Source organism: Hirundo rustica, chromosome Z, assembly GCF_015227805.2.
Source record: "Hirundo rustica isolate bHirRus1 chromosome Z, bHirRus1.pri.v3, whole genome shotgun sequence".
Taxonomy (NCBI): domain Eukaryota; kingdom Metazoa; phylum Chordata; class Aves; order Passeriformes; family Hirundinidae; genus Hirundo; species Hirundo rustica.
This window is the reverse complement of record NC_053488.1, coordinates 61138230-61166010: the sequence shown is the minus strand read 5'-3', so window position 1 is coordinate 61166010 and position 27781 is coordinate 61138230. Positions and strand designations below refer to the sequence as shown.

Genomic DNA, 27781 nt, shown 5'->3' with positions numbered 1-27781 from the left:
ACTGGCATTGTGTTTAGCATTCAAAATCCTACCCATGGAGAAGCTTAGATCATATTCTATTTACAGTCCCGTACTTTAAGTTATATGCTCTGTCTCATATACTGCAAAATATAAAACTATCCCAGATGTGTGCTAAGAACTAGTTCCAAACTAAAAGAAAACTTTTTAATTAAGGAAACATTGACTTCTATGGTTGCAAATCAGAAGAGTATTTTACTAAATGCTTAGCCTGTAGATTATGCTTCTTTAATTCACAAATTGACTGCACCAGGTCACCTTTAAGTAATGGAAATCTCTGTTTAAACATTTTTTTGGCAATGGGCGCAAAGCATTAGATCTCATTTCCAAGACTTACCAGCTGGGTTCTGTCATTAACATTTATTAACAATCTAAGATACGGCTTTCAGCGTCTAATCCTCACTACACAAATGTTTTGTATAGTTCTCTAGAGAGCTTTGGTGTGACAAATTACTGGCACAGATTACAGTCCTGTGGCTATTCACCAGAGGCAATGCAAAATTAACATGGTACTAATCCAATTCAAACAAGAAATTGGTCAGACCACGCACAATTGCACAAATCATCTGAACTAAAGCAAATCTAGAACTCCTTAAGCAACAGTTTCCAAATTTATATTTAAAACACAGTAATTTTTTAAAATCAGATTTGCTTCAGCTTTTATTTGGCTCTTTAGAGTCACTTAAAACCTTTATCAACAGACTAAGTATAGATGAAGTACAGGAGTATAAAAACCACAAGAAATTACTTTTAAAGGGTTTGTTCTGTTGTAGAAGTTTTAGGTAGCATAATTCATAGTTGGCACACGCCAACTTATTTCATGGTTCAGACTTTCATCAGGAGGTTCAGCTGAAACCATCAACATATATTAATGAGTTCAGATCATCAGGTCAATGGTGATGAAATTTGTAACAAGAACTGACAGTGACATAAATTAGTGTTAGTGTGGCAAGTGACAATCTTTGATTTTATTCTACAGAAATTTTAAAATGTGACAAGAAAAAATAGGCTGATATTTCATGACTGCTGAAGAAATCTTAATCAGAGGGATAAGATTTATATTCTTCCTCCTATCGCCTTCTCAGGCATGGATGTTTCACAAATTGGAAATGACTCCTTTTATCACTTGGCAAAAAGGTACAATTTGAAGACTGCAAATGAAGGTTAGTTTTAACTTACTTATTATGATTACGCTGTGCATTGACTCTTTTCAAACAGAAATACAGATTAAAGAAGCCTCGTAAATTAGAAGAGCACGGGCTTAACTTCTTACTCTCCAAAATAAATATTGTATTAGTAGAAATGAAGTAGGTACCATAATCTGTAAGAAAACCCAGAAGTGTTCCTCAAGGTAGAAGTAGGTGTGAATACAGGCAATAAAAACTCTTAACTTGAAGCTTTGTGTTCATGTCAAAGTTTGTTCATGAATCAGTTGGAATTAATGATTTACTAATTTGTTTGTCAGGGCCAATAGAAATGTTAGCCATTCTTAAGCCCATCATTTAGCTAATGTTTACTGGAATTCATGAAAGACAGATGATGACAAAACACAAGTAATACAGATTCAACAAGGATGAAGCTGCCACTACTGCAAGTTTAAACAGAGTAATTTCAAATCAGAAGTATATAACTGTATCTATATAGATGCCACAGACACACAAGAGCTCTGTTAAAACCTAGCAGTAAAATCTCAGCTTTACCCTACATTTATTACGCAATTAAAATACAAAATGGGTATTAGTACTGTAACTGACCGAGATGGTTGGGATTGTAGCAAAATGTTTTCCTGGAAGTGCTGACGCAGAATTATTTGGAATTAAATGAAACTTTTTTTTTTTTTAATCACATCTGCTTTTAACTATTTCAATCTTCTTTGCAGGTCTGAGCCTTGGCCTTTCCTGAGTTCAAACTCAAGCCAGTTTTGCTGTTCTCACTTTTGTTAAAAGCATAGTTGAGAGCTTTACTTTGCAAAAACAAACACTAAAAACAGGAAAACAGTAGTTAACAGTAATCCTAGTAGCTTCCAACATGACAATAACTTAGTTGTCTCATATGACCAAAGTAAACCCACCTACCTGTTTTAACCTTGCAAGTTCTTTCAAAGCCCTTGTCCATTGCTGTTTGTAGTGGAGTTTTGACTTGGTAGCTGATTCTAACTTTCTTTCAAGTTCAACCTAAAAGCAATTAAAATCATATCAGCTGAAGCAATAACAGCAGTAACGATCACTGAAAGATGTATATATACAAAGGGTCTGGTTTAAGAAAAGTGTTTATGTAGCGTAATATACAACATCATCTAAAGCTGTTATACAATATAACATAAATATTATGGCACAAGAACATTTTCTTGTTTAAAATATAACCTTATTTTTATTGGATGACCGTCTATACAAAAAGAAATAGATTAGTTTTTAGCACTAAATCTGCTGATGTAACCTTTAAATTTAAGATTCCCAAATCAGCCATCCCCTCATGCCTTTTTTATTCAAAATAAGGTTATAAGCATTAATTTAACAAAAAATGCCAAAGGATAAATCTCTCTTTAAAAGGTACATAGTTTTTTTGTAGTTTGCTGATGGAAGATATGTCCTACATTCTTTTCTCTGAAATACTCATCTGCTCAAACCATTCTTTCAAATCTCTGTTTCTAATGTGAAGCTTTGATGTTACTAACTAAATCTTTAAAAGTTTTTACCACTAAAAAAATTAATTTTATTATCTGTCCAAAAAGATTTTTTTTTATTAAAAGACAAATGAAAATATTTACGAAGTATACAAAACAATAAAAATTGAATATTTTTAATTAACATCTCTGAGGAAGTTTTTTCTAAAATCTTAAAAAAATATTTTCATTAAATTTGTGAAGATCTTAAAGCACTGATTCATTTAATTCATCTAACAAAAATAGGAAATCTAAAAATATATGTTAGAGCTTAGAAAATCTGTAGAAACACAACTGCATTATTAGAAGTTATTAAAGCATACAGTAACATACAGATTCACCATAATTCTGAGCATTAAATGCTCCTATATGTGGTTTTAATTAAATTCTCTAGTGTGGGAATATATGGCTTTTAAGAAAACCAACTTATGACAGCGATTCCATTTTACTGATAAGTAACACAATCTCTTTGCAGAAATACTTAATTACGAAAATGAAAATAATGGAAAATCAGTTTAAATTAATCCTCAAGAAAATAATCATCTTTCTTTAGTTTTTTAGGTGGAATGTTCAGAGACCCCACCATAAATCATGATTTATATATATAGGTTAGGGTTTTGTCCTGTTTTAGCCTCTAATACTTCTATACTACATCCCCTTTTTCAGTAAACACAGCATTGTGACAGTTTTTAAGTACTAGAAAAATCGAATATACCTTTTCTAAAGTGAGAAGATTTATTTCTGATTGTAGCTGGATTTCTGGTTTGCTACTTTGCTGTTCTTTGTATTGCTGGAACTCCTTCTCCAAAGTCTTATGCTTATTTTCAGCTTCATAAAGCTACATTAAAGAAACCAAGATGCAAGTTAACAGAAAAGCCCATTCACAGACAAAATTATTAGATTACAGAATTTAAGTTACTTCTTACTCCCTGGAACAAACATTTTACTGTTAATTATCTGATATAAAACATGTACTGGAAGTTACAATTAATAATTAATGATTGCTTGATGATGTCACACAGCAATGTTTTAATAGGAAGAGTTTTAAAGAGGATCTTTGCTCTGTACTGGGAAGAAAAAACCAAGTCTGTCCTCATAAACGTAAGATCAAGATTTACACGTATTTCTGTTTACACCTCTAAAAAAATCTTGCTAAAGAAATACATAAAGGATAATACTAAGATTTACACACCTTTTAAAGGAAGCCAGTATTATTTGCTGTATGAAGTTTTATTACTTACTCAATTTCACAGCATAACTTTTTCAGGAACTTCTGCAAAAGGAAACGACTAATACTTTGTACAACCAAATGATATAGAAGAAAGGCTGAAGTAGAAAGGCTTTAGTGACTAATGATTTAATGCTGAGGACCTCTGCCCTCACAGTGTACTTCCACAGTTTCAAGACAATTTTTAATAAGAGAGTGTTTTGCTTTTTACACACAATGGATAATTTTAAAAATAATGCAAATACACAATTAATTGCTACAGAGAAAGTGAGGAAGTCATATGTTTAACAGCATTTTTTACAATATATTAAGAACACCTAGATATATGTTTTCTTCTTCCGGTAAATACTATTCAACTATAAATACCTCAATACACCTGATGGAACTGAAGGATTCCATATCGGAATATGATCCCACATGGTGATCTTATACTTATGTCCAACTAGGCAAAGCGAGTATTTTCATGAATTGTATCCAACAGCTTAAATAATTGGTGAAAATGCTTTAGAGAACTCATTTCTGTTTCAAAACCAACAGTTTCTACTAGTACAACAATATTTTAATTATTTGGATCTTCTAATTAGGTCACCTCTATTTTTCTCACAAATTTCTGCTTTTTGCATTTATAATTGTTACATAATAGATGAAAGCAAAGATGTTTCCTAGGGAGCCATACAAAAACAGAGTTCACTGCCATTGTTTTTCTCACAGAACTACAATAACCCATTGACCTTGAACAAAAGATATTGCTTTTTAACACCTTTCATTTTTACCTATTTATTTTTTAAGCAGACATACAGACATGATTCCAAAGACAATAACTAAGTTCTTTTGCTATTGGAAATATCAGCTCTCCCTAAAACTTCTACAGCAGTGTTTAAATTCTTGTCTGGTTCTGGAAAAACTTTCAAAAACCGAATTTCACAGGAGACCTCAGAACTGTGGATATGAGGAACCTAAAAATCCCACAAATAAAGTGAAACCTCCTTATTCAGAAAGTAAGGGTGATGTTCTTCAAGCTGGATGCCTCAAGGATCTTCTCTTGTACATAGTGGGGTTTACTGCAAAACAAGTTGAATTCTGGAGTTCTTTAAATGTTCAAGTGTGAAAATTGTGTATTGTCAAATCCCTTTAAAAGGTATGGAATAAGATCACTTATTCCAGAACATTCTGTGTGAAGAAACCAAAAACAGCAACACAAAAAATGCCACACAGAAAAAACCCACATCCAAGAAGGGCTTTAAAAAAGGACTCATCTGGTGGCAACAGAAACCTTTTGCTTGTGCACATTACATAGAGCAGGGTCCTAGAGTGAAGCTCCAAAGTAAGCAAACAAAATCCCACCCCCAACAAAGCAAAAGAAAAAAGCCCGTCTCATAAACAGTATGTGGCAACAATCACCACATACTGAAGCATAGCAGGAACGGCACAGAGGAAGACATTCAGGATGCTCTGGGAAAAAATTACCTTCATACAAACCAGAGAAAATATAGTGGCGCTTGTGTTTGGAAGAGAGACAGTATGTATGACAGCCACCTACGCAATCAGGAATGGGATGTTGCACAGGCACTAAAGTATTCTTCATAATTATTTAAAAATGTTCTTAAAATGAACAGAAATAAATTTTTAAATATAAAAGACATAATTAAATTTTAGAATTAACTGCCATAGGATGTTGCAATACTAAATAGTTTTTAAAAGTAATAACATGAGATCATGAAGAAAACTTTAATTGACAGCTAGACACTGACTCTGGAGAAGACAACATATAACCCTTGTTGGTATATACAATTTTGGATATAGCAAAATTGGATTTTTTTCATAGTCTCACTTCTTAATTTCTTATCCTCTAAATCCAGCCATTGCTGCACCATAATACAGAGCTAAATGATCTTTGGTCTGACAGCTGTATGTCGGTCCTGAATAGGAAAAATAAAGTGATTGTGATGTTCTATTTAGAAAAGGTCTGTTGAAGCTAAAAATGGGCAGTGGAAGCTGAAATAATCAATAAGAAATTAAATCAGAATACTAGCTGGTAGCATTTTGCCACTTTAGCAACAAGAACTACTGCCTGTCTTGTCTGGACTTGTAGCTGCCAACAACATAAAATGCGAAAGTGATCCACTTATCACCTTGAGGAGGAACATTCTGCAGTTTGAAACTGTTTATCTTGATTCAGTGACCGCTCAAATAGAACAACCAAAATTAGTATCTTCGAGGTTAGCAATATTTTTGTACTAGCTAAATTTTTAAAAAGTTCACTGTACTGTGGTTAACATATGCTAACAAGAAAAGAAGTATGTTAATACCAGTGTTTAACACAGAACTAAAAAACTCAAGAAAATCAATCACAACTCTTCCTAAGTACAAAAATACGGCTTTGGCTGACACAGTTTTTGAAAAAGTGACAGCTAATACGGGATCAATATCGCTATCACACATCTGAAAGGAAAAACACAAAAGCAAGTAATTAATCTACATAAACAAAGTACTTTTCAGAACACTTAGCTTTTAGTAAGATTTAATCTAGTTAATAACAAACTAAGTGTCTAATGCTGCAACAGCTAAAAAAAAAAAAGTACTAACTTTTACAGTTTAACAGGCTGGAAAAATACCTAGACTATTCCTGTTAGTTAGTTGTTGTTAGCCAAAGTTAGCTTACAGGACAACAGAACATGATCTAAATTTTCTGTTTAAAAAGTACTACTCTCAGAATAGAAGGCTGCAATGACAAGAGATTTTCCCTCTCTGTCCCCATAAGGATAACAGAAATACTCTTTTGCAATAGAAAAATAAAACTAACTCTACAGTCAAACTACTTAGATGTTAATTGCCAACAATTTTAGGTTACTCAAATGTACACTGCTCTTCAGGTTGTTCATGTAATGTATGCTTTTAAATGAAACTTGATTTTCAATGTTGAAAAAATAATTACAAGCAGCGCACTGCAAACTGGCCATACAACTGAGCAAGACTGACACGGATGGTTCTCAGCACAGAGCTCCTCAATTTAAATAAAATGTTTGTCTACAAAGTTGCCAGAATACAATTGTCTCCAAGCCACTGCTTAACTTAGCATACTTAGAAAAATGCTCACTTTTATTAGAAAACATGACAGGACTTACCTGCTGATGTAAGCGAAGCTTGTCTCCTTCCAGTTGTTTAATTTTTGACCGTTCTAGCTCTAGCTGGTGTGCACATTCTTCCCTGGCACGACGCAGAGAATCCTGAAGCACTTGCAGATTTCTTTCATGCTCTGCTTGTAGCTCCTTCTTTACTCTTTGAAGCTTAAAAAGAGAGACACATTTGTATTAATCCACAGGAGTGCGAGCTTCACTTGACAAGTCTCTTAAAACTGTTACTGCTATTTATGACAGAAAAATTGTTATTAATTTCTGAAATTAAACAATATAATTCCCACTGTCCAAATAATCACTATATATGTTCTTATTTCAGTTTAGCTAACAATCTGTCAATTAGTATATATATATTTTTAGAGAAATATACATGAGATTCAAAATAACTACTTCTACTCAGACTGAAATGCACTTGGCCAAACCTGAGCACCAGATTTTTTTGCACAGATTCTGAAGTCAAAACATTATTTATAGCACAAACTGCATCTTGAGGTAGAGGTTAGCCTGGGTACTGAAGACGACAGGCTCAGCCAGCCAATTCCTGTGTTGGGAGTTCTCAATTTTCTTGGAAGCACAGAAGGGATTAGTAGGCTAGAAAAATTAATCTGAGTAACAAGGAGGAAAGAGAAAGTTTGTTGGATGGCTAAAACACCACAGTATTCTACCTAAGTAATTTTGAGTTTGTTCTGAAATACAAGAATAGGGAGGTTTTGCCTTTTCATATGATCAACACCCCTGAAGTCACACCCCACTTCCTCAGATTGGGGGTGTTCAGTACAGTGGTAGTTACTGATTTCTCCTGCATCCTCTTTGACCCTGTCACTATTAAAAAAAAAAAATTAAAAAAAATTAACAGAAGTAGGAACACAGAAAATGTTGGATAACAAAACCTGAAGTTTCTCCCAGATCTCTTTGTCACCCTTCCTATTGCAACAATTAGTCTAGCAATTACTTTTTGAAGAGATGCACTCTTGTGTATGTGCACAATACTCACCTGACAGTGTTAAACTTGAAATATGCTAATGTTACATCAATGTCTGCACAGACAATAATTCTGTCAGGAATAGAAGGGTTACAGTTCTGTAATTCTAGCAACCCATTTAAAAGCTTTCTGAATCTCTATTTTAGTAAAGAAGTTGTAACAAAACTTGGCCTAATTACTAGTGTTCCTCTACACATCATTATGATTGTGGCTATTTGCTATCTTCTATACAGAACACAGTTGTCACTAGGTGAAAACTCAAACCTATAGAAGTAGCCAATGCAATTACACTGTTTAATGAGACAGTTTTTACCTCTGATTCAGCACTAAAAAGTTGTCGCTCTCGCTTATCCAGATCTCTCAGGGTTTTCTGAAGTTGTTCTTCCAAAACGTTATATTCTGCTACCTAAACAAAGGATGGAAACGAAAGTATAAAATATTGATAGTTTTTATTTAGAAATTTCCATATGAAACAAATCTCCAGCTCTTATTTAAGAACTTGCAATGGAGAATCCTTCTAACTCAGCATAGTCTAATGGGTTGCCCTGCACAGTCAGGTTGTAGAAGGGCTTTTCAACCAGGCAAGTAAAACGCACTGAGTGTTTCCACATACAGCAAGCTAACCTAAGAAAATTTTTAACAAATATTCTGTGATTAAAGGCTACTTTTCATTCTTTCGCACATTTGTGGACTATATGCATATATATCAGTAGGTGCAAAGCTAATCACAGACCCTTTGCTACATGTTACCAAGTACCTTGTAAAATTCTAAACAATTTAGACTTTCTGCAAGTATAAGGAGTAATTTCCTTACCTTTTTCTTCACTAATGCCTCTCTCTCTCGATCTCTTTTCTTCCATTCCTCTGCAAATGCTTGCATATGTACCATTTCCTTCTTTTTAAGCTTTTAGAGGAAAACAAACAAACAAAAAAAACCCCAACCCAAACCAGACCAAAATTGTTGGAAGCGCACCTTTAGAGCAGTAGCAGACTTAAGTATTGAAGAGAACAAGTTTTGCATGCTGACTTGCATAGCTCAAGGTACGGTTCTGATGGTGAAAGATTTCTTACACGGAAGTACAAAATGCAAAGTAAACACACGTTTGAGAAAAAATATCCAAACAAAGAGGTACTAGATTTTCACTACCTTTTAAAAAGAAGCATGTAAACAAAAACACCTAGAGTGACTTCAAGATAGATAACAGATAGTTTTTGAGTTGCAACTAAAGGAATACAAAATAAATATTTAACATCAATAGCTCAAATCTTGATTCTATTGTACTTTACAAAGAGTAATGGGAAATCATGAAGCTAGCATTCTGTAGTTCAAACCTAGCACCTTCCTTACTCACTTTAGAATTAACCTTCTTCCTTAAGAACACAGAATTTGTGGATAAAATAGTTTACATCTGAAGGTTTAATATTCTGTATAAGTAAAACTTAGCTCTTACTTGAAATGGTAAAATAAAATACAATTAATGATATTCTCTGTACCAGTTCTGCTAAACCTTCTCTGGTAGTGACATAATTTAGCTAATAAAAAAGAAAGAGTAAAAACCTGATTTTCAAAAATGTCCTTTTGCATTTCCTTCCACATTTCTAACTCCAGTGCTGCTTTGTATTCCAGAGTTTCTCGAGGTTCTGGATGGTCTTCTGGGGCACAGCAAGGCTGAGTATGAGGGACATGCTGTTGTTGACCAGCACCTACATCCTGATATAAAAAGAGTGGATTTTTCATTGGAACTTCAACTTCTCAAAGACATGTTCAAAGAAAAAAGAAAATATTTATATAAAATTACTTGAGAAGAATCTGACACCATAACTTCTTGCACTTTGACAAGTCCGTAGTCTTCCAAGGTGATGGCATACGAAAGCTCTGCTATTCTGTTGCCTGACCTATAAATGGCATTAGAATGTTATTTTAATTAAAACTGCCTAAAGATACAGAAAGAGAATGTAATACAACACACAAAACAGCAAAGCTGAAGTTGTTCTGTGCAAGCTCAGAATCTCTAAAGAGTTGCCTGTGTGAGAGCTCAAACATGCTCTCCTGTGTACATTGTTAAGTTAGGGCCTAGTTTATGAATCTACGGCAAGCTTTCAGACTTAAACAGATAACTTGTCATTGGAAACCTATTTAACTAACAGATTACTATAATCAATACATCCCTGCAATGAGGGAATAATCCAAAATTGTACCTACAGTCTTAAATCTTTCTAATGATATAACTGTTCATATACAGGCATTGTTGCTGACTTCAGCTTAAGATATTAAATTTCCTTAGCCTTCCTTGTTCAGATTTTGACCTTCTAGTTATCCACACTATAAGTAATTTAGCATATAATTTGTGGCAAAATATCCTCGAATTACTAAAAACCACATTTCTGGAAATTGGCAACTTTAAATCACTTAGAGGTTAAAATATCTACCTGCCCTTGTACAGTGAAATAAGGCCTCGATAATAGATAATTTAATAAATTAATTTGAAAGTAATTGTGGTTTCCGCTTTAGAGCGGCTTGTTTCCAACTGCCTCATCTCTAACCAAAGTCAAAATATAGCAAAGAAAGCCAGTCTTTTGCACAAAAAGGCTTTAAGAGAAGGAACATGCAGAAGTCATGTAACTGTAACTGGAAATTATCAAAAGTCCGTACATGAAAGTACAATGCAGTGTAGGTCAAAACCTCTCATTTCAGTGATAACCACTCAGTAAGGCAAATTACATAATCACTTGTCACCTGGAAGCTGCAGAACACATCAAGCAACAAGATGCTGAAAGAATTAACCACAGGTGTAGTTTTCACAGAAATTAATTTTCAGCAAATATCAATAGACAACACTAAAATGCTTTTTACAAAGGTGCAGCCTTCTACAGTTAGTTATTTGCAAAGGGAAAAAAACCAATAAATGCTTGTACTTCACTTAAGATAAAATAAATTGCTCCATTAAATTCTTAAAACTTTCCATCAGCCACTGACTAATGAACTATTAAGGAACCTCAGAAATCTGAGTAATCTATTCAACAAGTCTGCTGAACATACCAGTGTAAAAAGAAGGTTACACCAACAAGAGCAAGGATAAGAAGGGGTCAGCACAGACAAAACACAGGCGTGATTACATTTTGAGACTGCCATCTAGTGGTTATGTTTTGTGCAAAACCAGGTTTCATTTAACAAACAGTAAAAGTATTAACCTTAATGTATTGTGAGACCTTAAAGCAACTCTTCAGAGAATCAGGCCATGCTGGCTGTCCCACAGAAATTTAAACAAAGCCAGAGGTCAATTTTTATTAAGTTGGGAGGAGGAAGGTTACCAGTCACTAACATGAAATTTCCTGTGAGTTAAATATGACATGCTTTTTTAAAAATCTGTTCCATTAGCAGTTTAAAACTGACCTCAGTCTTAAAAGCAATTATACTTCTTTTTAAGGGCATAATCAAGTACCATGATAACACAGAAAAGATTGAGGGTCAAGACACTGATTGCGAACACTAATCATCTTCAGCAAGAACACAGGACAGAAGTAACTACAAATTAAAAAATATATAAACACACACACACATATACATATATATACACACATATATGTATATGTACATATATATATAACCTCCCCATCACTGCTCTGTGTAAATGAACATTTGTCTCCTTCTGATGTACACAAGCCAAAACCCCTGCTACTATACTGAAACAGGAGATGTCTCCATTCTCTGGGTGTATCTGTTCTTCCAACTTTCACTGAAGTCAGTTGTATCTAAAAGCATACTATGAACAATGTTAACTGTTTTCTGGAATATTAGCACTTCCTACAGTTGAGTAACTTACTTAAAGAAGTGCCTCAGCAACATTTTTTTCAATTATTTATTTCTTAATCTGTCTGTGAAGTTTAATTTACCCAGGATCATGGTTATATAAATATTTATTACAATGACTTTGGCAGTAGTGTGGACATTGCCCAATACAAACTGGCAGTTTAGCTCTTCATCTCTTGGATCCCTATTTCCCTTGTGCATAGTGCAGTACTCTGCAGCCTGTTTACCTATTCAAAAAGCTAAGTAGGAAGAGCTTGCTGTTTTTCAGAGAAATACTAAACTAACAACTCTAGAAAACTTGCTACAGAGTTAAGTATTTTTTAAATAGTTTTACCCTTGTGCTGCTGTGAAACTGACTGTTCCATTACAAGTCTGACGCCAGCATTGTTCACCATTCCCACCCAAGAAGCGGGTTTTTTCTGAAGCCAAAACATTTGAAAGCTGAAGCCTTGCCACTCCTAGAAGTAAGTCTTTGGCTGTTTTATCCTTGTGCCATAATTCAACCAGCAGAGGCAATCTGAAACAAAGAAGTGATCTGATTGTCAGGCATCAAAATGAAAGAGGAAGCATTCTTATTCAGAAGAACTTCATGTTCTAAAGGTAACTTTTTAAACCAGTGATGGTTACAAATGTCAAACAATGAGTTGGTTTCCTTTCACTTACAGGAATGTGACTTACAAACTTCGTATCTTAGTCACTTGGTTCAGTCAGATTATCATTCCTTTCTTCAGTTATTAGGGACTAATAATGTTACCGTGAAAGTGACAGAATAATGCTAACACAACTTGATCACCTTCATTAATAAATATGTACAAATTAACTTTATCCATTGTCACTCAAAATTCATCTCCTTCCACTCCTACTTTCAAAACACTGCCATTTTGATGGTTCTTTTTTACATCTTAATCATTTATCGAAAGCTGGTGGAATACCAGGAGAACTGTTTTACGGCTCTCAACACTGCGAGCTGCTTTCCAGGTACCTGCTGTATTTTCAAAGATATCATATAGGCACTGAATATTAAAAAGAAAAAAAATCACATATTTCAAGAAGTACTTTGTCAAAAACAGCTTTACTTATAAAAAGCTTTATCAAGCTTTACTTTTAAAATTTACGGCAATTGCACTTATCTCTGTAAGCAACAATACCTAAGTATGCAAGAGATTAAATCAAGAACTGTAGAATTCCTGACCTTAAATGTAATTAATAGAGAATCTAGAAAAGAAAGCTATTAAGTATTTATTGGCATTAGCCCTTGAATTATTTACTAAATTCTAGAACTGATAATCTTAAAGTAACTGCAATTACAACATCTAGAAAAGCATAATTAAGATTAAAAACTGCAAATTACTACCTGAAGAATGTATCTTGAAGCTGATGAGGTATAGTTGCGAAGTCGAACGCACAATATGACTTTGGGAGAAAGACCTCCATGTTCTTTCTAACTTCTACAGGTGGACTTGTCATAATAGGTGCTGCACTGCCAAAAAAGGGATACGAGTACCTAATAAAAAACAACAAAAAAAATTCTATAAATAGATAACTGTTCTTGTACCTTCTGCAACGGGAAAACCGTTTTAGACATAATTTACTAAAGCCTGACTTATATTAAAGTTTAAGAAATTTATACTAGTACATACAAGAATAGAACTTAGTTCTCAAGTATTCATGTTTTCATTTACTTCAGGAATAATCCAGCCTCTTTATATTCACTGTTGTTTTGACAAAAAAACATGTATGTTCACAACCAGATGAATTCATATTTTACTAGGACTCTGCAATTATTATATAAACTGAGAGGACAAATAGAAGAATAAATTTATATTCACATGTAGATTGTTACTTGAGAACATCTGTAACTATACCTACAGTTCAAACTAGACTAACATGCAATAACTGATAACTAAATATACATATACACAGTGTTAGAACCATTAGAAAAATTCATTAGCTTTTTATTTCCACAGTTAATATGACTAAAAGGCAAGTCAAATAATTTTGCCAATTTATTTATTTTATGAAATTACTCTCCTGGCACATTTCAGTTTATGATAAACTGTAACAAAGGGAAGGTCATGAACCTCTTAAACTCCATTTTGTTCAAACTGATGATGCTAGCTGTCAGCTAAGTTCCTAATAAAATAAAAGCTGCATCAAATGATGCCTCTATATATAAAATTGCATTCTTCACCTTTTGTGGAGAGCTGTTGAAAGAGCTCATTTAGACTGGAATAAATCCTGCAATTTTTCTTAACACTTATGTATCTGAATGTTTCACCTCTTCAGTTTCCTACCATGTTCATCACTGCATACAAAAACTCAAGTGCATGAAACAAACCTATGTGTTGTTACTGTTCTGAAACAAACTAGTTATGGAAGTGTTACATAAAAGATTTTATGTGGCAAAATTCCATTGTGTGTTGCTTTCCACATACTATTTAGTAATGTAGCCTATATGGAAAGACATTAATAATGCACTTTATATTAGCCGTATTTTAAAATATTCCACCCTTACATCCCATCCATACCTTTCCAGCCTAGTTCAGACAAAATCTAGACCTCTAGAACCAGAACCACAACTAGACTTCCCAGTGACCTGTTAAAAAGGTATGAACCAAGCTCTGCCAGAAAAGAGGAAGAGCAAATGCAGATGCACCTCCCCAGACAGAAATCCTCAATGGTTTTGGACTGAATCACCATTTAAAGATATATTTTATCACAAACACAAAAAGCACCATGATGGAAATGAGAAGACAAATTGTAAAAACTATTATTAATCGCTGACTTCAAAACCACCATCAATAATTAATTTAACAAATGTAGAATTTATATTTTAAAACCATCAAAATCATCACTTTATCTACAAGTCTCTCAGAAATGCATTTAACTACACTGATTCTTCATTAAAACTACAATATGCTTCCTCTGGATTCATATACAGACCAGTGATCTGCCTCTCACTGAAACACTATAAAGAGTTTTTGGTGGAATATGGAAAATTACAAAAACAAAATTAAAAAAAAAAAATCACTTCATTGATCAGCTGGAAATGTAGGCAGAAAGTAACATGAAAACATTCTCCTCTTCCTTTAAAGACTGATGTTCCTTGTTGTCCAAGCTCAGACATTCAAATAAGATTTAATACCAATTACAGTAAAAGGTAAAGTTTTACACACTATCTTTAATGCTCGCTTTAGTGATAAGCCAGATGAACATTCTATAGTATTTTGCTACTGAAAATTAGCTGCATAAAAGGCATGAAGATGCAGAGAAGCATAATGCCAGCAATCATTCAAATTATGAAGGTTTTGTATTTACCAAGAATAACAAAAATTAATTGTACCTTAAAATGCAATTTATTGTAAAACCGACTTCCAGACCACGTATACTTCTTAAGTCTATTGAAAAGCAAAAGTGGTGAGAGGCTGCTGGAATGACAATTTTCTGTGCTGACACAGGCTCAGAAGAACTGGACACACCTACAGGGTTGGGCTGAGATATCGCTACTGGACCATTATTAGCTGAAAGCATAGAAGAGAATTTATGTGCATTTTTTTATAACTTGTTCTGCCCCAAATAACAAAATAGATCAAAAATTAGTGTCACATTTTAAATGCAAGTAGATAGTTGCTTCCCTAAGAGATTTCTATCCCTTGTAAAATAAATTAATACTGTGAAAAATAATTTGGGCTAACAAGCCCCTACAAAAAGATGGAATGAAAGTGTCAGATAAGAACTCAGCAGCCTTTTGTAAGTGCTACTTGTTCTGATACTTTCTTCATAATTATTTTAAACATTTCCACTTCTGCAATTTTTAAAGAAATACATCATTACTAGCATTGATTTTATTATTTCCTCCTTTTTCTAAGTGTTTTTTTTACATTAACACTAACATCACAAAAAAGAAAAATGCCATAATACTTCAACATCAGCTAGTTAACACAATGTATGAATGAAACAATTTTAAGTGATTCAGGTAAAATGTCAGTCAAATGGTACAAAGAAGTGGCAGAGTGAAATTTTAAGGTCATCACAAAACAAAAAGTACATACAGCTTACTGTTAAAATTAATTTAAGTTGGTACTGTAGACAAATTTCATTTATTGTACTATATTCAGTAAATTTTGCCTTACTGGGATTTTGCAGATCTAATGGAGGTGACTTTGCTCTGCTCTTCGATTTCAAAGATGGAAGCTCTTCAAAACTTGTTTGTTTGTTAACCTCTTGAGGGCAGCCAGCTACCAGCCCTGACAGACAAATGTGAAATGACAAGTTTTACATCGTAGCAAAACAAAGTAATAAAATCAACTATCACTATTAATAAAAAAGCACAATCCTGGATTTCCTAATCAGAGATCCAAACCAGCTGCTAGGATCACAATACTTTCTTTTTACATTCCATATAAAGGACTTAATCCTTGCTTAAATAAGATCAGTTAGAAGAAAATTTGGCTGAATTAGCAGACAAATCCTGAGAGCCCATTTCTAGGACACAGAATTTCCTCTATCGAAAGAGCTGGGTGTCTTTAGGATATATCTCAAAAGACCAGCAATACACATGTCATTAGAAAAATAATAATTTCGATTTATTAATAAACTATCTCTTAAGAAGACTCATGTTCAGTAATGTTTAGCTAAACAACTTTTTTTTGATATTTATTCTGTTATTATGGTATTGCTCATCTCTGTTCTTTTTCCTTTTTCCACTACCCAATTTTCAAATCAGAAACAAGTCTTCCTAGGGTTTGGGCTACCAAGGCCAAACAAAAGGATCATGTAAAACCAAACAAAATAACCCAGTTGCTTGGTTTTGTCCAGGAACTGGACAAACAACTGTCTTCATAAATTATTATCCACATGGTAAATTCTGTGGAAAACTTAAAAATTCCACATTACCCCGCTTTTCTATTGAATAAATTAATATTAGACCATTTCATCTCATTGAGCGAGACAGTTTCTTCATACACATTGCACTAAACATTCGCATTCACAGCTTCAGGAAATTCCAAAAACTTCTGTTATGATTTTTCAAGCTGATGACCATTCACATCACTTGTAATCTACACACCCTCAAATCCCTAATCTGGCTCTTCCAAGTGTACTTAACAATGATTATATTCAAATCACAACATTTATTCCCCATTCTGTTGTTTTATGCAACTATTCTGACTTGCCTGAAGTTTATCACCAGAAATGAGTACTACTTCACAAAATAACAGAAAGTAGTACATGATCCAAGACCACATTTGGCAACTGAGCAAAAAAATCATATACCACATACCTCTTTTCCTTGGTTTTGTGCCTTTTTCAAACTTAAGACTTTCCACTTCACTTTCTGTTGCTTCATCATCTTTTGAAGAACATTGGTCAGCTTGAGATGGGACATTTTGGGATATCTGCTGCTGGCTCTCTGTTTTTCCACTAACAAGTGAAAGAACTTTCTGCTGTGGCTGTTTGGGTTCAGATGCAGCATGTAAGGGAATCAAAGGCTGAATGAAATAAAAGTTTTCTTATTGATCATGGTTTGCATTGAAAAATTATGTCTGACATTTCATAATATGAGATTATTTTTCAGACATAGAAAAATGCCAACAAAAGGATTATAAAGCAATTAATTCTTTCAGGGTGTTTGTTTTTTTTTTCCCCACAAAAAACATCAAATATGATTTAGAAATCCCAGTGATTCTTTTAATGTGAAATTGTGCAACAGTGTCTAAACCAACAATGAATGGGTAAGACATACCTGGGTAGTCATGCTCTCCCTTTGTAGAATTACAGATACTCCAACAGTAGGAGCCAGATCCAAAGGCAGTTGTGGCAGTTTCTGTTTAGCTCTATTCGGCGGAACAAGAACAAATGGTCCTTCTATAGCCACAGGGTGTTGGTCAATCTCTACATTTCCTTTCTTCAGTAGCCCAGACAGGGGAACTTCAGTGCTTCCAAGAGAGTGGTCCCCACAGCAAAGATGGATCTGCACACACACAAAGGCATTAGAAAGCAAGTGGTATGTGTGATTTGCACTGGAACCATCTGTGCACCCTCCACTAAAGGGAGCATGAACACAACAAGTTATCATCCCTAATCTAGTCCCTGCACACTGAGAATAAGAACAGCTGTGAAACATCAGTTTTGAGCAGGTGAGATTTGCTCACTGACAGGGCAGCAGCAAGTTACTGCACAGCCCTTCTGAGGACCTGTAATATCATTCATTCTGTAGGATAGACTCAGTACTCTGTGGCTTCTAAACACAGCACAGATTATTGCCTCTAATGTATAGGCATATAAAATGCATGATGCAAAGTAACGAAAAGGGTTACTTAAAGGCTTTGGGCATATATTTAGACACCACATAAGTATCAAGGATTTTTGGAATTAATTAACTGTGGTTTCAATACCTGGTAAATATAATTATTTGAAAACTTGACTCAACTGTTTATTCCTTACACAACTTAATATTTATACATATGAGTGAAAGATGGATCTTACAAAAACCAACACACAGTAAGGCAATCTATTTTCCTCAAAGTTACTCTTTAAAACTAAAATACTGACTGGCTTTTTCCCAAATAAGAGTCACTTCAGTTTTGATTCAGCAGATCAGAATGCTGTGTCTTCATCCTTAATATTTTTTTCACTTAAGGAAAACTGTCATGCTGAAAAGTGTGAGCTGCCAGCATACATACCTAGGTGTATAGACATATGTACATACATACAAATACAGCCATGCAATACATATATACACACACTCTAGTGTGGTCACTAGCACCTTTTACAACCAAAGTTTTCATTTTTGGAAATACATGTTAAAATCAAGAATCAGAACACAGCGCTCTGATCCTATATCCTAAGATTTAAGATGCTGAGTGAGAAGTCAAAGAAAGAAAATTGTAAATCAAAATCTTAAACATTTTGAATACAATAACTTTTGTTCAAAAAGTTTTTTTTTCACATGATGCGAACATGCATAATTCTCCATATATGTACATATGTAGCATACATACTATATTAAATACTTTAAGACTGTAAAATAAGAATAAATTCCAAACACACCAGTGCACGTGTTGCTCCAAAAACACTTAAAGTTGAGGAGGGGGGGGGAAAAAAAAAACAAAAAACAAACAAACAAAAAAAACCAAAAAACCCACCACAAACAAACAAACACCCCAAAACAATACCACACCAATCTGAAACAATGTTTAGATTTTCTTAAAGCACCCTGCATAAAAACCCTAGAGAGGTCTATATAAACTCAAAAAAAAATCCCTTTAAAAAGTTAAAAGGTCCAGGTTACTTTGTATAACTAATACTGACTTATCCACCAGCTACATTATCAGAAATCCTACACCACCCACACTCAAAGCAGACTCTTGTTTTGTCATTAGTTTGAGCCACGCACAGACTGCCATAAACACTTTAAGTACTACCTGATATTCAGAATCATAGATTCATTTAGTTTGAAAGACGCTCTTAAGACTCCTGAGTCCAGCTGTTAACTTAACACTGCCAAACCACCACTAAACCATGTCCCCCATTTAAAGACAAGGCTAAAGACAAGAAATATCCCATAACAGCCCAACAATGTCTGTAGTGTATTTAGAAACAACATTTGGCTACAGAGCAGGGAAAAAAAGACAGACCTCCCTTATCATTAACAAAGAGTGCTGAGGACAGTGATTTTAGAACTTAGGCAAGAGTGACCGGAGCAGCTGACATGAGATGAGCATAGGTAGCACAAAGCAGGACCCTCGGTTGCAGATGGTCTGATTGCAGCACAGGCTCAAAAGCTCAGAGCTCTTGAAACTGCCACATTAGCTCTTTGGGAATATCATAGATCATATTTCAGCAACATCTTTTATCACGTCACGTAAACCAGTTTGCTGTAACAACAACTAGTTAAAGAGACAGCACTCCACCTGAGCTAGAAAACTTGCTGCTATGGTTTCTCCCACATCAGCAAGAGAATAAACTTATATTTGAGCCAAAATACTATGATACAGTCTTAGCTTTGGAAACAGAAATGCTTCATAGATACAGCCTGAGACACACTCTGTTTCTTTCATTTTAATTATTTATTTTCATTCACATTTGAAACGAAACATCTTACCTGTAATTTTGACTGTGCACAAAGATAAACTTGAAGAACATCTACTGTACTACGTATTCGAACTGAAGCTCTTTCTGGCTCTAAGTTTGGATTAATTAAATCAGTGAAAGGTTCATTTGTGACATCATTACCCAGTAATGAGTAGTAAAAAAAAAACTCAGGTTGTCGATCAGGGAGCTTCATAGTACTAGGAACTAACTGCAAGAGAAGCAAAAGAGAGTAATGCATCTCTCTCCTTGATGCAGAGTTACAGTAATCCTGAAGCACCAGTTTGGAAATTAGAGATTTAAGTGACCAGCTGACCTAAATCCTAGCTTGCACTCCACATATAACTTACTATATTAACATTCAAATTAAAAATGTTTTATTTTTTGAAGTAAAAAAGAGCAAGTTTTAACTTACAAGCATGGCAATAACTTGCAAAATATCCTGAATTACCTTTAAGACTCCTCAACACCAAGGGCTGTAACTGACATATAATTAATAACATCAAGTACTGCACAAATACTCAAAAATATTCTGTGCTTCATAAAATATGTCCAATATAAATAATGCAGATTAGATACTGTTATATAATGTATGTGATTGAATAAAAGACCAGAAGAACAGCTACTTCATCCTCTAGGAAACTGCAACTGCAAGTTCAACACCTAAAGAGGCACAAGCCACCCCAGAATGATCACAGTAAGTTTTATTTCTCGAGATCCTGTAATTCTGACATGGAATAGTAGTTTCCCTAAGAAAAGAAAGACTACAAGACTGAAGAGAGTTCATCATATGCCATGAGTTCTACACTTATTAAAACCATTCTGTCACTACAGCATAAACACAGCAGCTGAGGTCTAAAGCTGAAATAACTATTAGCACGGCACATTATCCAAGCTAATATTGTCCTCCCTCAGGCAATATACAAACTCTGTCTTACATACTTGAAAAGTATTTCACCTTGTTTGAACTCCAGTGCATGGGCACCATACTGAAGACTGGTATTATCCACACACTAACTTTTTACATTATATTGCAGTAGAGAAGTATGCATTTCATAAAAATACATAATTTAAAGTAATTTACAGCTTCAGCACTTCAAAATAATTATATTTTATCTGCAGTCTGACATGTTAAGGACTTCATAATGTTTTAAAAGTAATATAAATTCACTATGGGACAAGGTTATTTCTCAAAATAAACTTAGAAAACAAAACAAAACTAATTAGAAATGAGGAATGAGAGGGTGAAAATACTAATGCGGGATAATACTTCTAAAAACTGCACATAGCAAGGAAACAGACCTGTTCCAACTGTGTGGCAAATGCAATGGTTACAGACATGACAAAGTGATCTTTGCAATACTCTGCTGGTCCAATTTGATGATAGCCCTCTTCTTCATTCAAGACTGGCACAATATTTTTAGGGTCTAGTCCAGGAAAAAGGGTGAGTACTAAGAGAGAAAAAATAAACCAAGTAATAAGTGGTCTTTATAATCGCTGCAGCAATCTGATATATAATTGCAATTTTATTTTTAAGCATTACACATGGAAATTACATGTGGAAAGAAAAATTACAAGTAAAGATCTTGATGACTGGTACCAAAGTTTTGCAAAACAAAAAAGTCCCTAGGTATGCTTTGGAACAGCTACAAAAAATTCTGAAACGAACTTCTATTCACAACTGTTACGTTGAACACCATGCTGAACAAAATTCTAGTTGTTTATTTTGTGTTACAACAAGAAACATTACAGTGACTGGAAGTTTATTTCACCTGGCTAGAGTGCTGTTAAAATCATGCTGTTTCTTTACCTTGCTCATTAAAGGAAATGCAGGACAGTAACTGCATATCTCAATCTATTGGAACAAGTATGGTGTGCCATTCCACAGATCTTTAGAGTTTCATTTAAAGATTTTTCATCTGAAGTCTTCAGTGCATAAAACACTCTATTCTGATTTGCTAGTTTCTATTCTATAGTGCCAGTAATTCAACACATTCAGCCCTCAGGTTTCACCAAATAGAATTAACAACATAGCATTTTGTGAACAAAAAAGCTCCGTTTCAAATATTGGACACTTTAGACAACTTAAGTCAGTAAAGGAAAAAAAAGGGTATAGGAATACTAAATGGAAAAGTACCTGACTAGGCTAGAACTGGGTAATCCAGCTTTGTCATACCCAGTGACTGGAACATGAACTTTACAACTGTGAAAACCCAGAAGTTTGTTTTTTCCCATTACATAAATATGATGCTGACTAATTTTGACATGATGAAAGAAAAGGTAAAGCCGACAAACTTGTTTATAGCAATTATTCCACAGAAAACAAGAAATGGGAAACAGTGGTCAGAAAGGTCTTTTATTTTTTGTGAGTGTCATGAGGGATAGGAGAACTTGCAGGCACAAAGACCACATGGGAAGTGCAGACTAAGGAATCATTTACAGCAGTTCTTTGCCTCCTTTACAGATTTTACAATATGGAAAGCCCCCAGTGTTTTGTTTTAAACCTGAAAGAAGGAGTAAGCTATCTTACACTGAAGCTTAAATCCTGTCTTAACCAATTTGAAATGTAGCCAAATCAGTGAATTCTGGGCCAGAAGCTTGTAAAACACTTCCTGCCACTGACCACTCTGCTTTTACAAAATCACAGCCACAGATCATCAGCAGATAGAAGATGGATTTAGAGTTAGGAAAAGGTACCTTCAGGGCAAGAACACAAAGTATTGTAAGATACGCAGGAGAAAATCCACTAGTTGTACCAAAAGGCTCAATTTTCAAAAGTTAAGTAGATAGGCATTTGGGCCTATCTATTTGAGAGATCAGGGCAAGATGGAAATATGGTTTTGTTTTGGGGCTCTTTAAATAAAGTTTCTAAGATCTTGTGTTTTTTGGTTTTTTTTTTTAAAACAACTACTGACTTGCATTAAAAAAAAAAAAAAATCACAGATGAAAAAGAGACTTTAAGGCACAGCACATAAAGGCATCTACTAGTGTTAACATTTGAGTTCCAATAAATTTTTGGCACATTTCACTAACTTCTTTTGAGAAAAATGAACAAGACACACAATCCAGAATTGGAATGAGTCCCAACAGTAAGTAGATGTTACTGGAAGCAAACTTAACAATAGTACATAATATAAGTACCTAAAGATTAGAAGAAGCCAGCCTACCCAACAAATGAGACATTTTTCTACTTTACAGTTCCAAACCCAAGGTACTGAAACTTTACTTTCCATTAAGAAGCTCCTTTCCTATTTCTTTTATAACTTTCAAAAGCCCAAAAGCACAAATTAAATACCCAACGGAGTTAACTATGAGCTCGATTGTCATTTTAAATACCAGCTGCTTCACAACTTGTCCCCCTAAAAATCACACAATTACCACAGTGAAGAATCCTGGAAAAACTTACTACCACAAGGTACATTAATCAGCTGTAAAGGATTTGCACTGGAATTGCTGTGGAATAAAAATTCTCTTGAGATGTAAAGCAACACATTTACAACAAGTGACATGCCATCTGGCACAGGAAGATTTTTAATTCAAAGTGAGTGATGTCATGTTACTTACCTTTCCCTTCTCTAGGGGGTGCCTCCTTTGCTTTAAAATCATCAACCTGTGCTCTTGAATCCGTCTCCAATGCAACACCAATTTGTATTTCAGGCTTAAACTTAGGGTACTTATTACTAAGCAAAGGATACCATTTAGGGGCCTACAAAGTAAAAAACAAAAATAAGACCCGAGAGCATTTAAAGACCACAGAAAAAAAATAGTATACTACCATGACAGAAAACTTAGTCTTAATCTAGCATGTCTATTTCATCATCTACAGAAATACACTTTGTTTCTTATTGCTAAAACTTTGGTCTATTTACTACACTATTGTACTAAAATATTCTATAGCATGGTTACTGGATGACTAGCTGAACACACTGTTTTTCTTCCACTGACTTGTGCAGTGAAAAAGTTAGAGAAATATACCATAAACCTTTATTTAGAAAACCTTCAAGTCCTCAACTGCACAGTAAGTCATATGCATTGAAAATTCTCTAGAACAGTGATGTCAAAAAAGGATACCAGGCTCCTTGCATGACCCATTATCAAAATTATGTCTTCATCAAGATTGATACAAGTGTGTTGGCTAATTAAATATATATAAACAATTATATTGTGCTTACTCTACGCTAGGGGCTAGAAATTATCACCTAACATGTCTTCTTCCACAGAGACCCACTGAAAAAAAACCAACTTAAAACTTGATTTGATGATGGAGACTCAATTCAACTGCTCCATATCTACTGCTTAGATAAAATTTTCCGGTTGCTTATATAATGAGATTGTGTAGATTAATTGGTTGCTAGTGATCCGATCATCCAATTCAGAAATAAGCAAGATTAGTACCAAGAGCATTTTTTTCATTTGCACATGTTCTCAGAGTCAAGATATCTCTCCTCTTAAGAAAAGCAACAAAATTCCCAGACATGATCAGCTGTACTCCAAAATTAGACTCAAAAGTTCAGCCTGTGCTTTAATTCAAGTTATATTATCTGTAATAGTATTGTTGTCAAAATAAATTTTTAAGTCCTTATACTACATAACATACCTGTTTCTTTTCCTGTGCAGCCCTTAAATCCAGTACAATATAGCCTATATTCTCTTTAGCTGAAGATACAGGATCAAGCGCAAAACACTGTAGTTTGATAGGTGTACGTTGCAGCCTGAAAAAGTAACTCAGTTGAAATTTTAAATATAAAATGTATCTCTGCAATTAGTTCTCAAAGATAGTTTGTAGGTTTCCAGCAAGCCAATGATACAAAACTTGTTACATAATTAATTTCTTTAGGTCAGAAACTGAATTTTTATTGGACATATAAAGTCATCATTAAGTGAGAGAATGAACAAGTGGTTTAACTATTTAGAAGAGTGCATTGGAGCCTCAGAGTCTCAAGCAGTATTAGAAAGACATTAGCAACAAATAAATACCTCATCCACATAAAAGAAATAAGCACAGTGCCTCACAAAAAAAACCCCTGAATTTGAGTAAGATGCCTTGTAAGGGCATCTTAAAAACAGGCCTTGTGGAGACGATTTTTGCATAAAGCACCGGATTACTTCGAAGCACAGATAAGATGTCTAGCACATGGCAAATGCAGGCATCTTTTTCTGTCAGATAAAAATGATACAGCCGTTTTAACTTCTTTGATAATATGATCATAATACTACAAGACTTGTAAAATCAAATAACATTTATGGAAACATTCAATTTCTCACCTTATCGCCTCGACATTTTCAAAAACTATTTACACAGGCTTTTCAGATTTGAAGTTAAGTTAATTTTGTGTCACAGTATACATCATAAGGAAACTTGACTGCAATGTTTGAATTATAGCATTATTAATTTGCTCTAAGAGCCTGTTGGGTGTTTCTTAGTAGTATAAAAATATAACCTTTAGAATTTTTATACATCACTTGTCTTGCCGTATATTACCTTTTTTTGACATCAGTACATTTTTTCTTTTACTTTTCTTTTATTACTATAATGTTGTGAAAGCTTCTAAAAAATTTTCAGATGACAGTAACACAAAAACTGTATTTCACTAACTGTAAAGACAAGGAAATTAAATTTTATCTGCAAATTAGACTTCACTTTTTAATATTACCGGTGCTGATGAAGTGCTTTTCTATCAAGTTCCCAGGCCAATTCTGTAGCAAATTCTGGCTGATCAGTATGCTCCACGGGGTCAGTAGCCAACTGTTCACCATCTAACTTAGCTTCAACTACAAGCACATGCTTGGGTCGTTTTGGGAAACAGCGCCCTGTAAAAGAGTGGCATTGCATGCACCATCACTAAAAGAGATGCAAGAGCTCAGATTTATGCCATAAATCAGCTCCATGAAATTAATTTCCTATATCACCTTCCCTGCTCCATTCTTTTTAAAAAGTGCTTTAAAAAGCATTATGCAGAAATACGAAAGAAAGCAACATGAAACAGACTATTTGTGAAGAAACAGGAAATTGAGTAACAAAGAAGCAAGCAATTAAAATTATTTGAGAAATCTATGACTGGCAATAGGTAAGGGAGCAGGCATGAGAAAGGGAGTGAATGCTTTACTTCAAGTGAAGATGTTATGACTGTCTGACAGCAAAATAGAAAAATACGATTTTATAAAAGTAATGAAAGGTGTTTTCCCTGCCACTTGCAGGAGAAAAAAAAAAAAAAAAAAAAAATTTTGAGGGGAAAAAACCCCCCAGATTAGGAGAGTGCCTAATACTGTATAGGATTGGTCCTGGGTTCAGGATCATCCAATATTCCGATTTGAAATGACAAAAAGATGTAAAATTTTACTCATATCACAGTGCGGGGAGATGATATTACAGGCACATCAGACGACAGGATTTTATTAGTAAGCTCCTCTGGCAAACTACATAAATGGACACAGCGACAATAGGATTTCCTTGACAAAGAGAAAGCATACAGCCAAAACAACCCCCAAACCCCACTGTTCTCCAAAACAGCCCAAAACAGAAAAAGGCATCCCAACAAACAACTCAAACACATACACTCTAACTAGGCCACGGAAACTAAAACCATTAGAAATGCAAGATGAACAACCAGATATACGTTTGAGTCGACACTACTAAAAAACGCTTACAGCAGATTGCTACGAAAGGATAGAGACACCAGAATCTGCTTAAAAAACAAAGCAAAACAAAAAACCCCAAACAAACAAACCCAACAAAGCCGAAATCCTCAGCGAAAGACTTTTCTTATTCATTTAAAACAATACATAGCATAAATACCTCTAAAACCTAACGGAGGGTAGCCAACCCTGGCCTCAATATACGTACGTCCAAAGCTTCATTAATAAAATCGGTTTACACAGTGCTGTTCAGCCACCAGAGAAAACACCTCGGAGGCAGCGACCAGCCCTCATCTTCCTCTCGAGACAGAGGGGATCCGCAGCAGCCCGGAGGGCACGACCCTCAGGCCGCCCCTCCCAGTTACCTTCCAGCACGGAGACGACGATCAGCAGCCGATCGGCGGCTCTGGAGACCATCTCCCTGCTCCGCCTGGGCGCTACCGGGGCCGGGAAGCGCGGCCGCTCCCGAAGAGGAGCAGAGGAAACCGCGAACCCTCAGGCCGCTCCGCTCCGCTCCGCCCGCGCTGCCGCCACTCGCCGCCCTTTTACCGCCGCGGAGGCTTTAAACACCAACCGCCGCCGCTTCCGTCCGGCAACACCGCCCCGCCGCTTCCGCCGCCGGCCCCGGCCCGGCCCCGCCTCTCCTCGGCCCCGGCACCGCCCCGACACCGCCCCGGCACCGCCCCGGCACCGCCCCGGCACCGCCCCGGCACCGCCCCGCTCTCGCACTCCGTTCTCCCCGTGACCCAGGGCAGTGCCGTGGTGCGGAATGTCGGACACGGGCGGGGAACTGTAGTCGAAAGCCTCACAAATAAAAGAATAAAAATGTTTTTCACAAGCACTCTGCATTGCCAGTAGAGGGATGCCAGCTGCTTCAAAACTTGCCTTCTATTAAAGACAGGAATTTTATTTACCTTTTTTTTTTTTTTTTTTTTTTTTCATCCTATTGTGATGAGCGTCAGAGCAGAATTCGAATCCAGTCGCAGTGAAATGTAGCTTTGTCCTCCTTAGCTAATTTTTTAGAGTACTGTCTTCCATACAAACTAATTCTCAGTTAAGCAAAAATAACACGAAATAGTGTGTCTCTGTACTTGGCAATCCAAAGTTAAACACATACGTCTTGACTGCAAGGCACACCCCACCCCCACATCCCCCATTTTTAAGCTTAAAGTATTTTTTTTAGTAGGTAGCCAAGCAAAATTTTTGTGTCGACATA

The 27781-nt window shown here is 35.1% G+C and overlaps 1 protein-coding gene across 5 annotated transcripts in view; it reads right to left on the bottom strand.

Annotated features, from left to right (window-relative positions):
- CEP120 (centrosomal protein 120) overlaps nt 1-27108 on the bottom strand; it is a 37844-nt gene extending 10736 nt beyond the window's left edge. Inside the window, exons 1-19 of one of the 5 annotated variants that reach the window (XM_040090623.1) lie at nt 26931-27108; nt 25584-25740; nt 24527-24641; nt 23494-23635; nt 21232-21380; nt 19943-20140; nt 17582-17809; nt 17120-17288; nt 15972-16085; nt 15182-15359; nt 13193-13342; nt 12173-12355; nt 9827-9923; nt 9586-9738; nt 8842-8931; nt 8341-8433; nt 7034-7195; nt 3396-3518; nt 2094-2192 (exon numbers count right to left, since the gene is read on the bottom strand). In XM_040090623.1, coding sequence (XP_039946557.1) covers nt 2094-2192; nt 3396-3518; nt 7034-7195; nt 8341-8433; nt 8842-8931; nt 9586-9738; nt 9827-9923; nt 12173-12355; nt 13193-13342; nt 15182-15359; nt 15972-16085; nt 17120-17288; nt 17582-17809; nt 19943-20140; nt 21232-21380; nt 23494-23635; nt 24527-24641; nt 25584-25740; nt 26931-26982 — 2652 coding nt within the window. In that variant the 5' untranslated portion in view covers nt 26983-27108. Of the gene's footprint in view, nt 1-2093; nt 2193-3395; nt 3519-5754; nt 6351-7033; nt 7196-8340; nt 8434-8841; nt 8932-9585; nt 9739-9826; nt 9924-12172; nt 12356-13192; nt 13343-15181; nt 15360-15971; nt 16086-17119; nt 17328-17581; nt 17810-19942; nt 20141-21231; nt 21381-23493; nt 23636-24526; nt 24642-25583; nt 25741-26930 lie in introns of those variants that run through there. The other 4 variants (XM_040090621.1, XM_040090622.1, XM_040090625.2 and 1 more) reach the window with 4 other exon arrangements.
- Between the last annotated feature and the right edge of the window lie 673 nt (nt 27109-27781).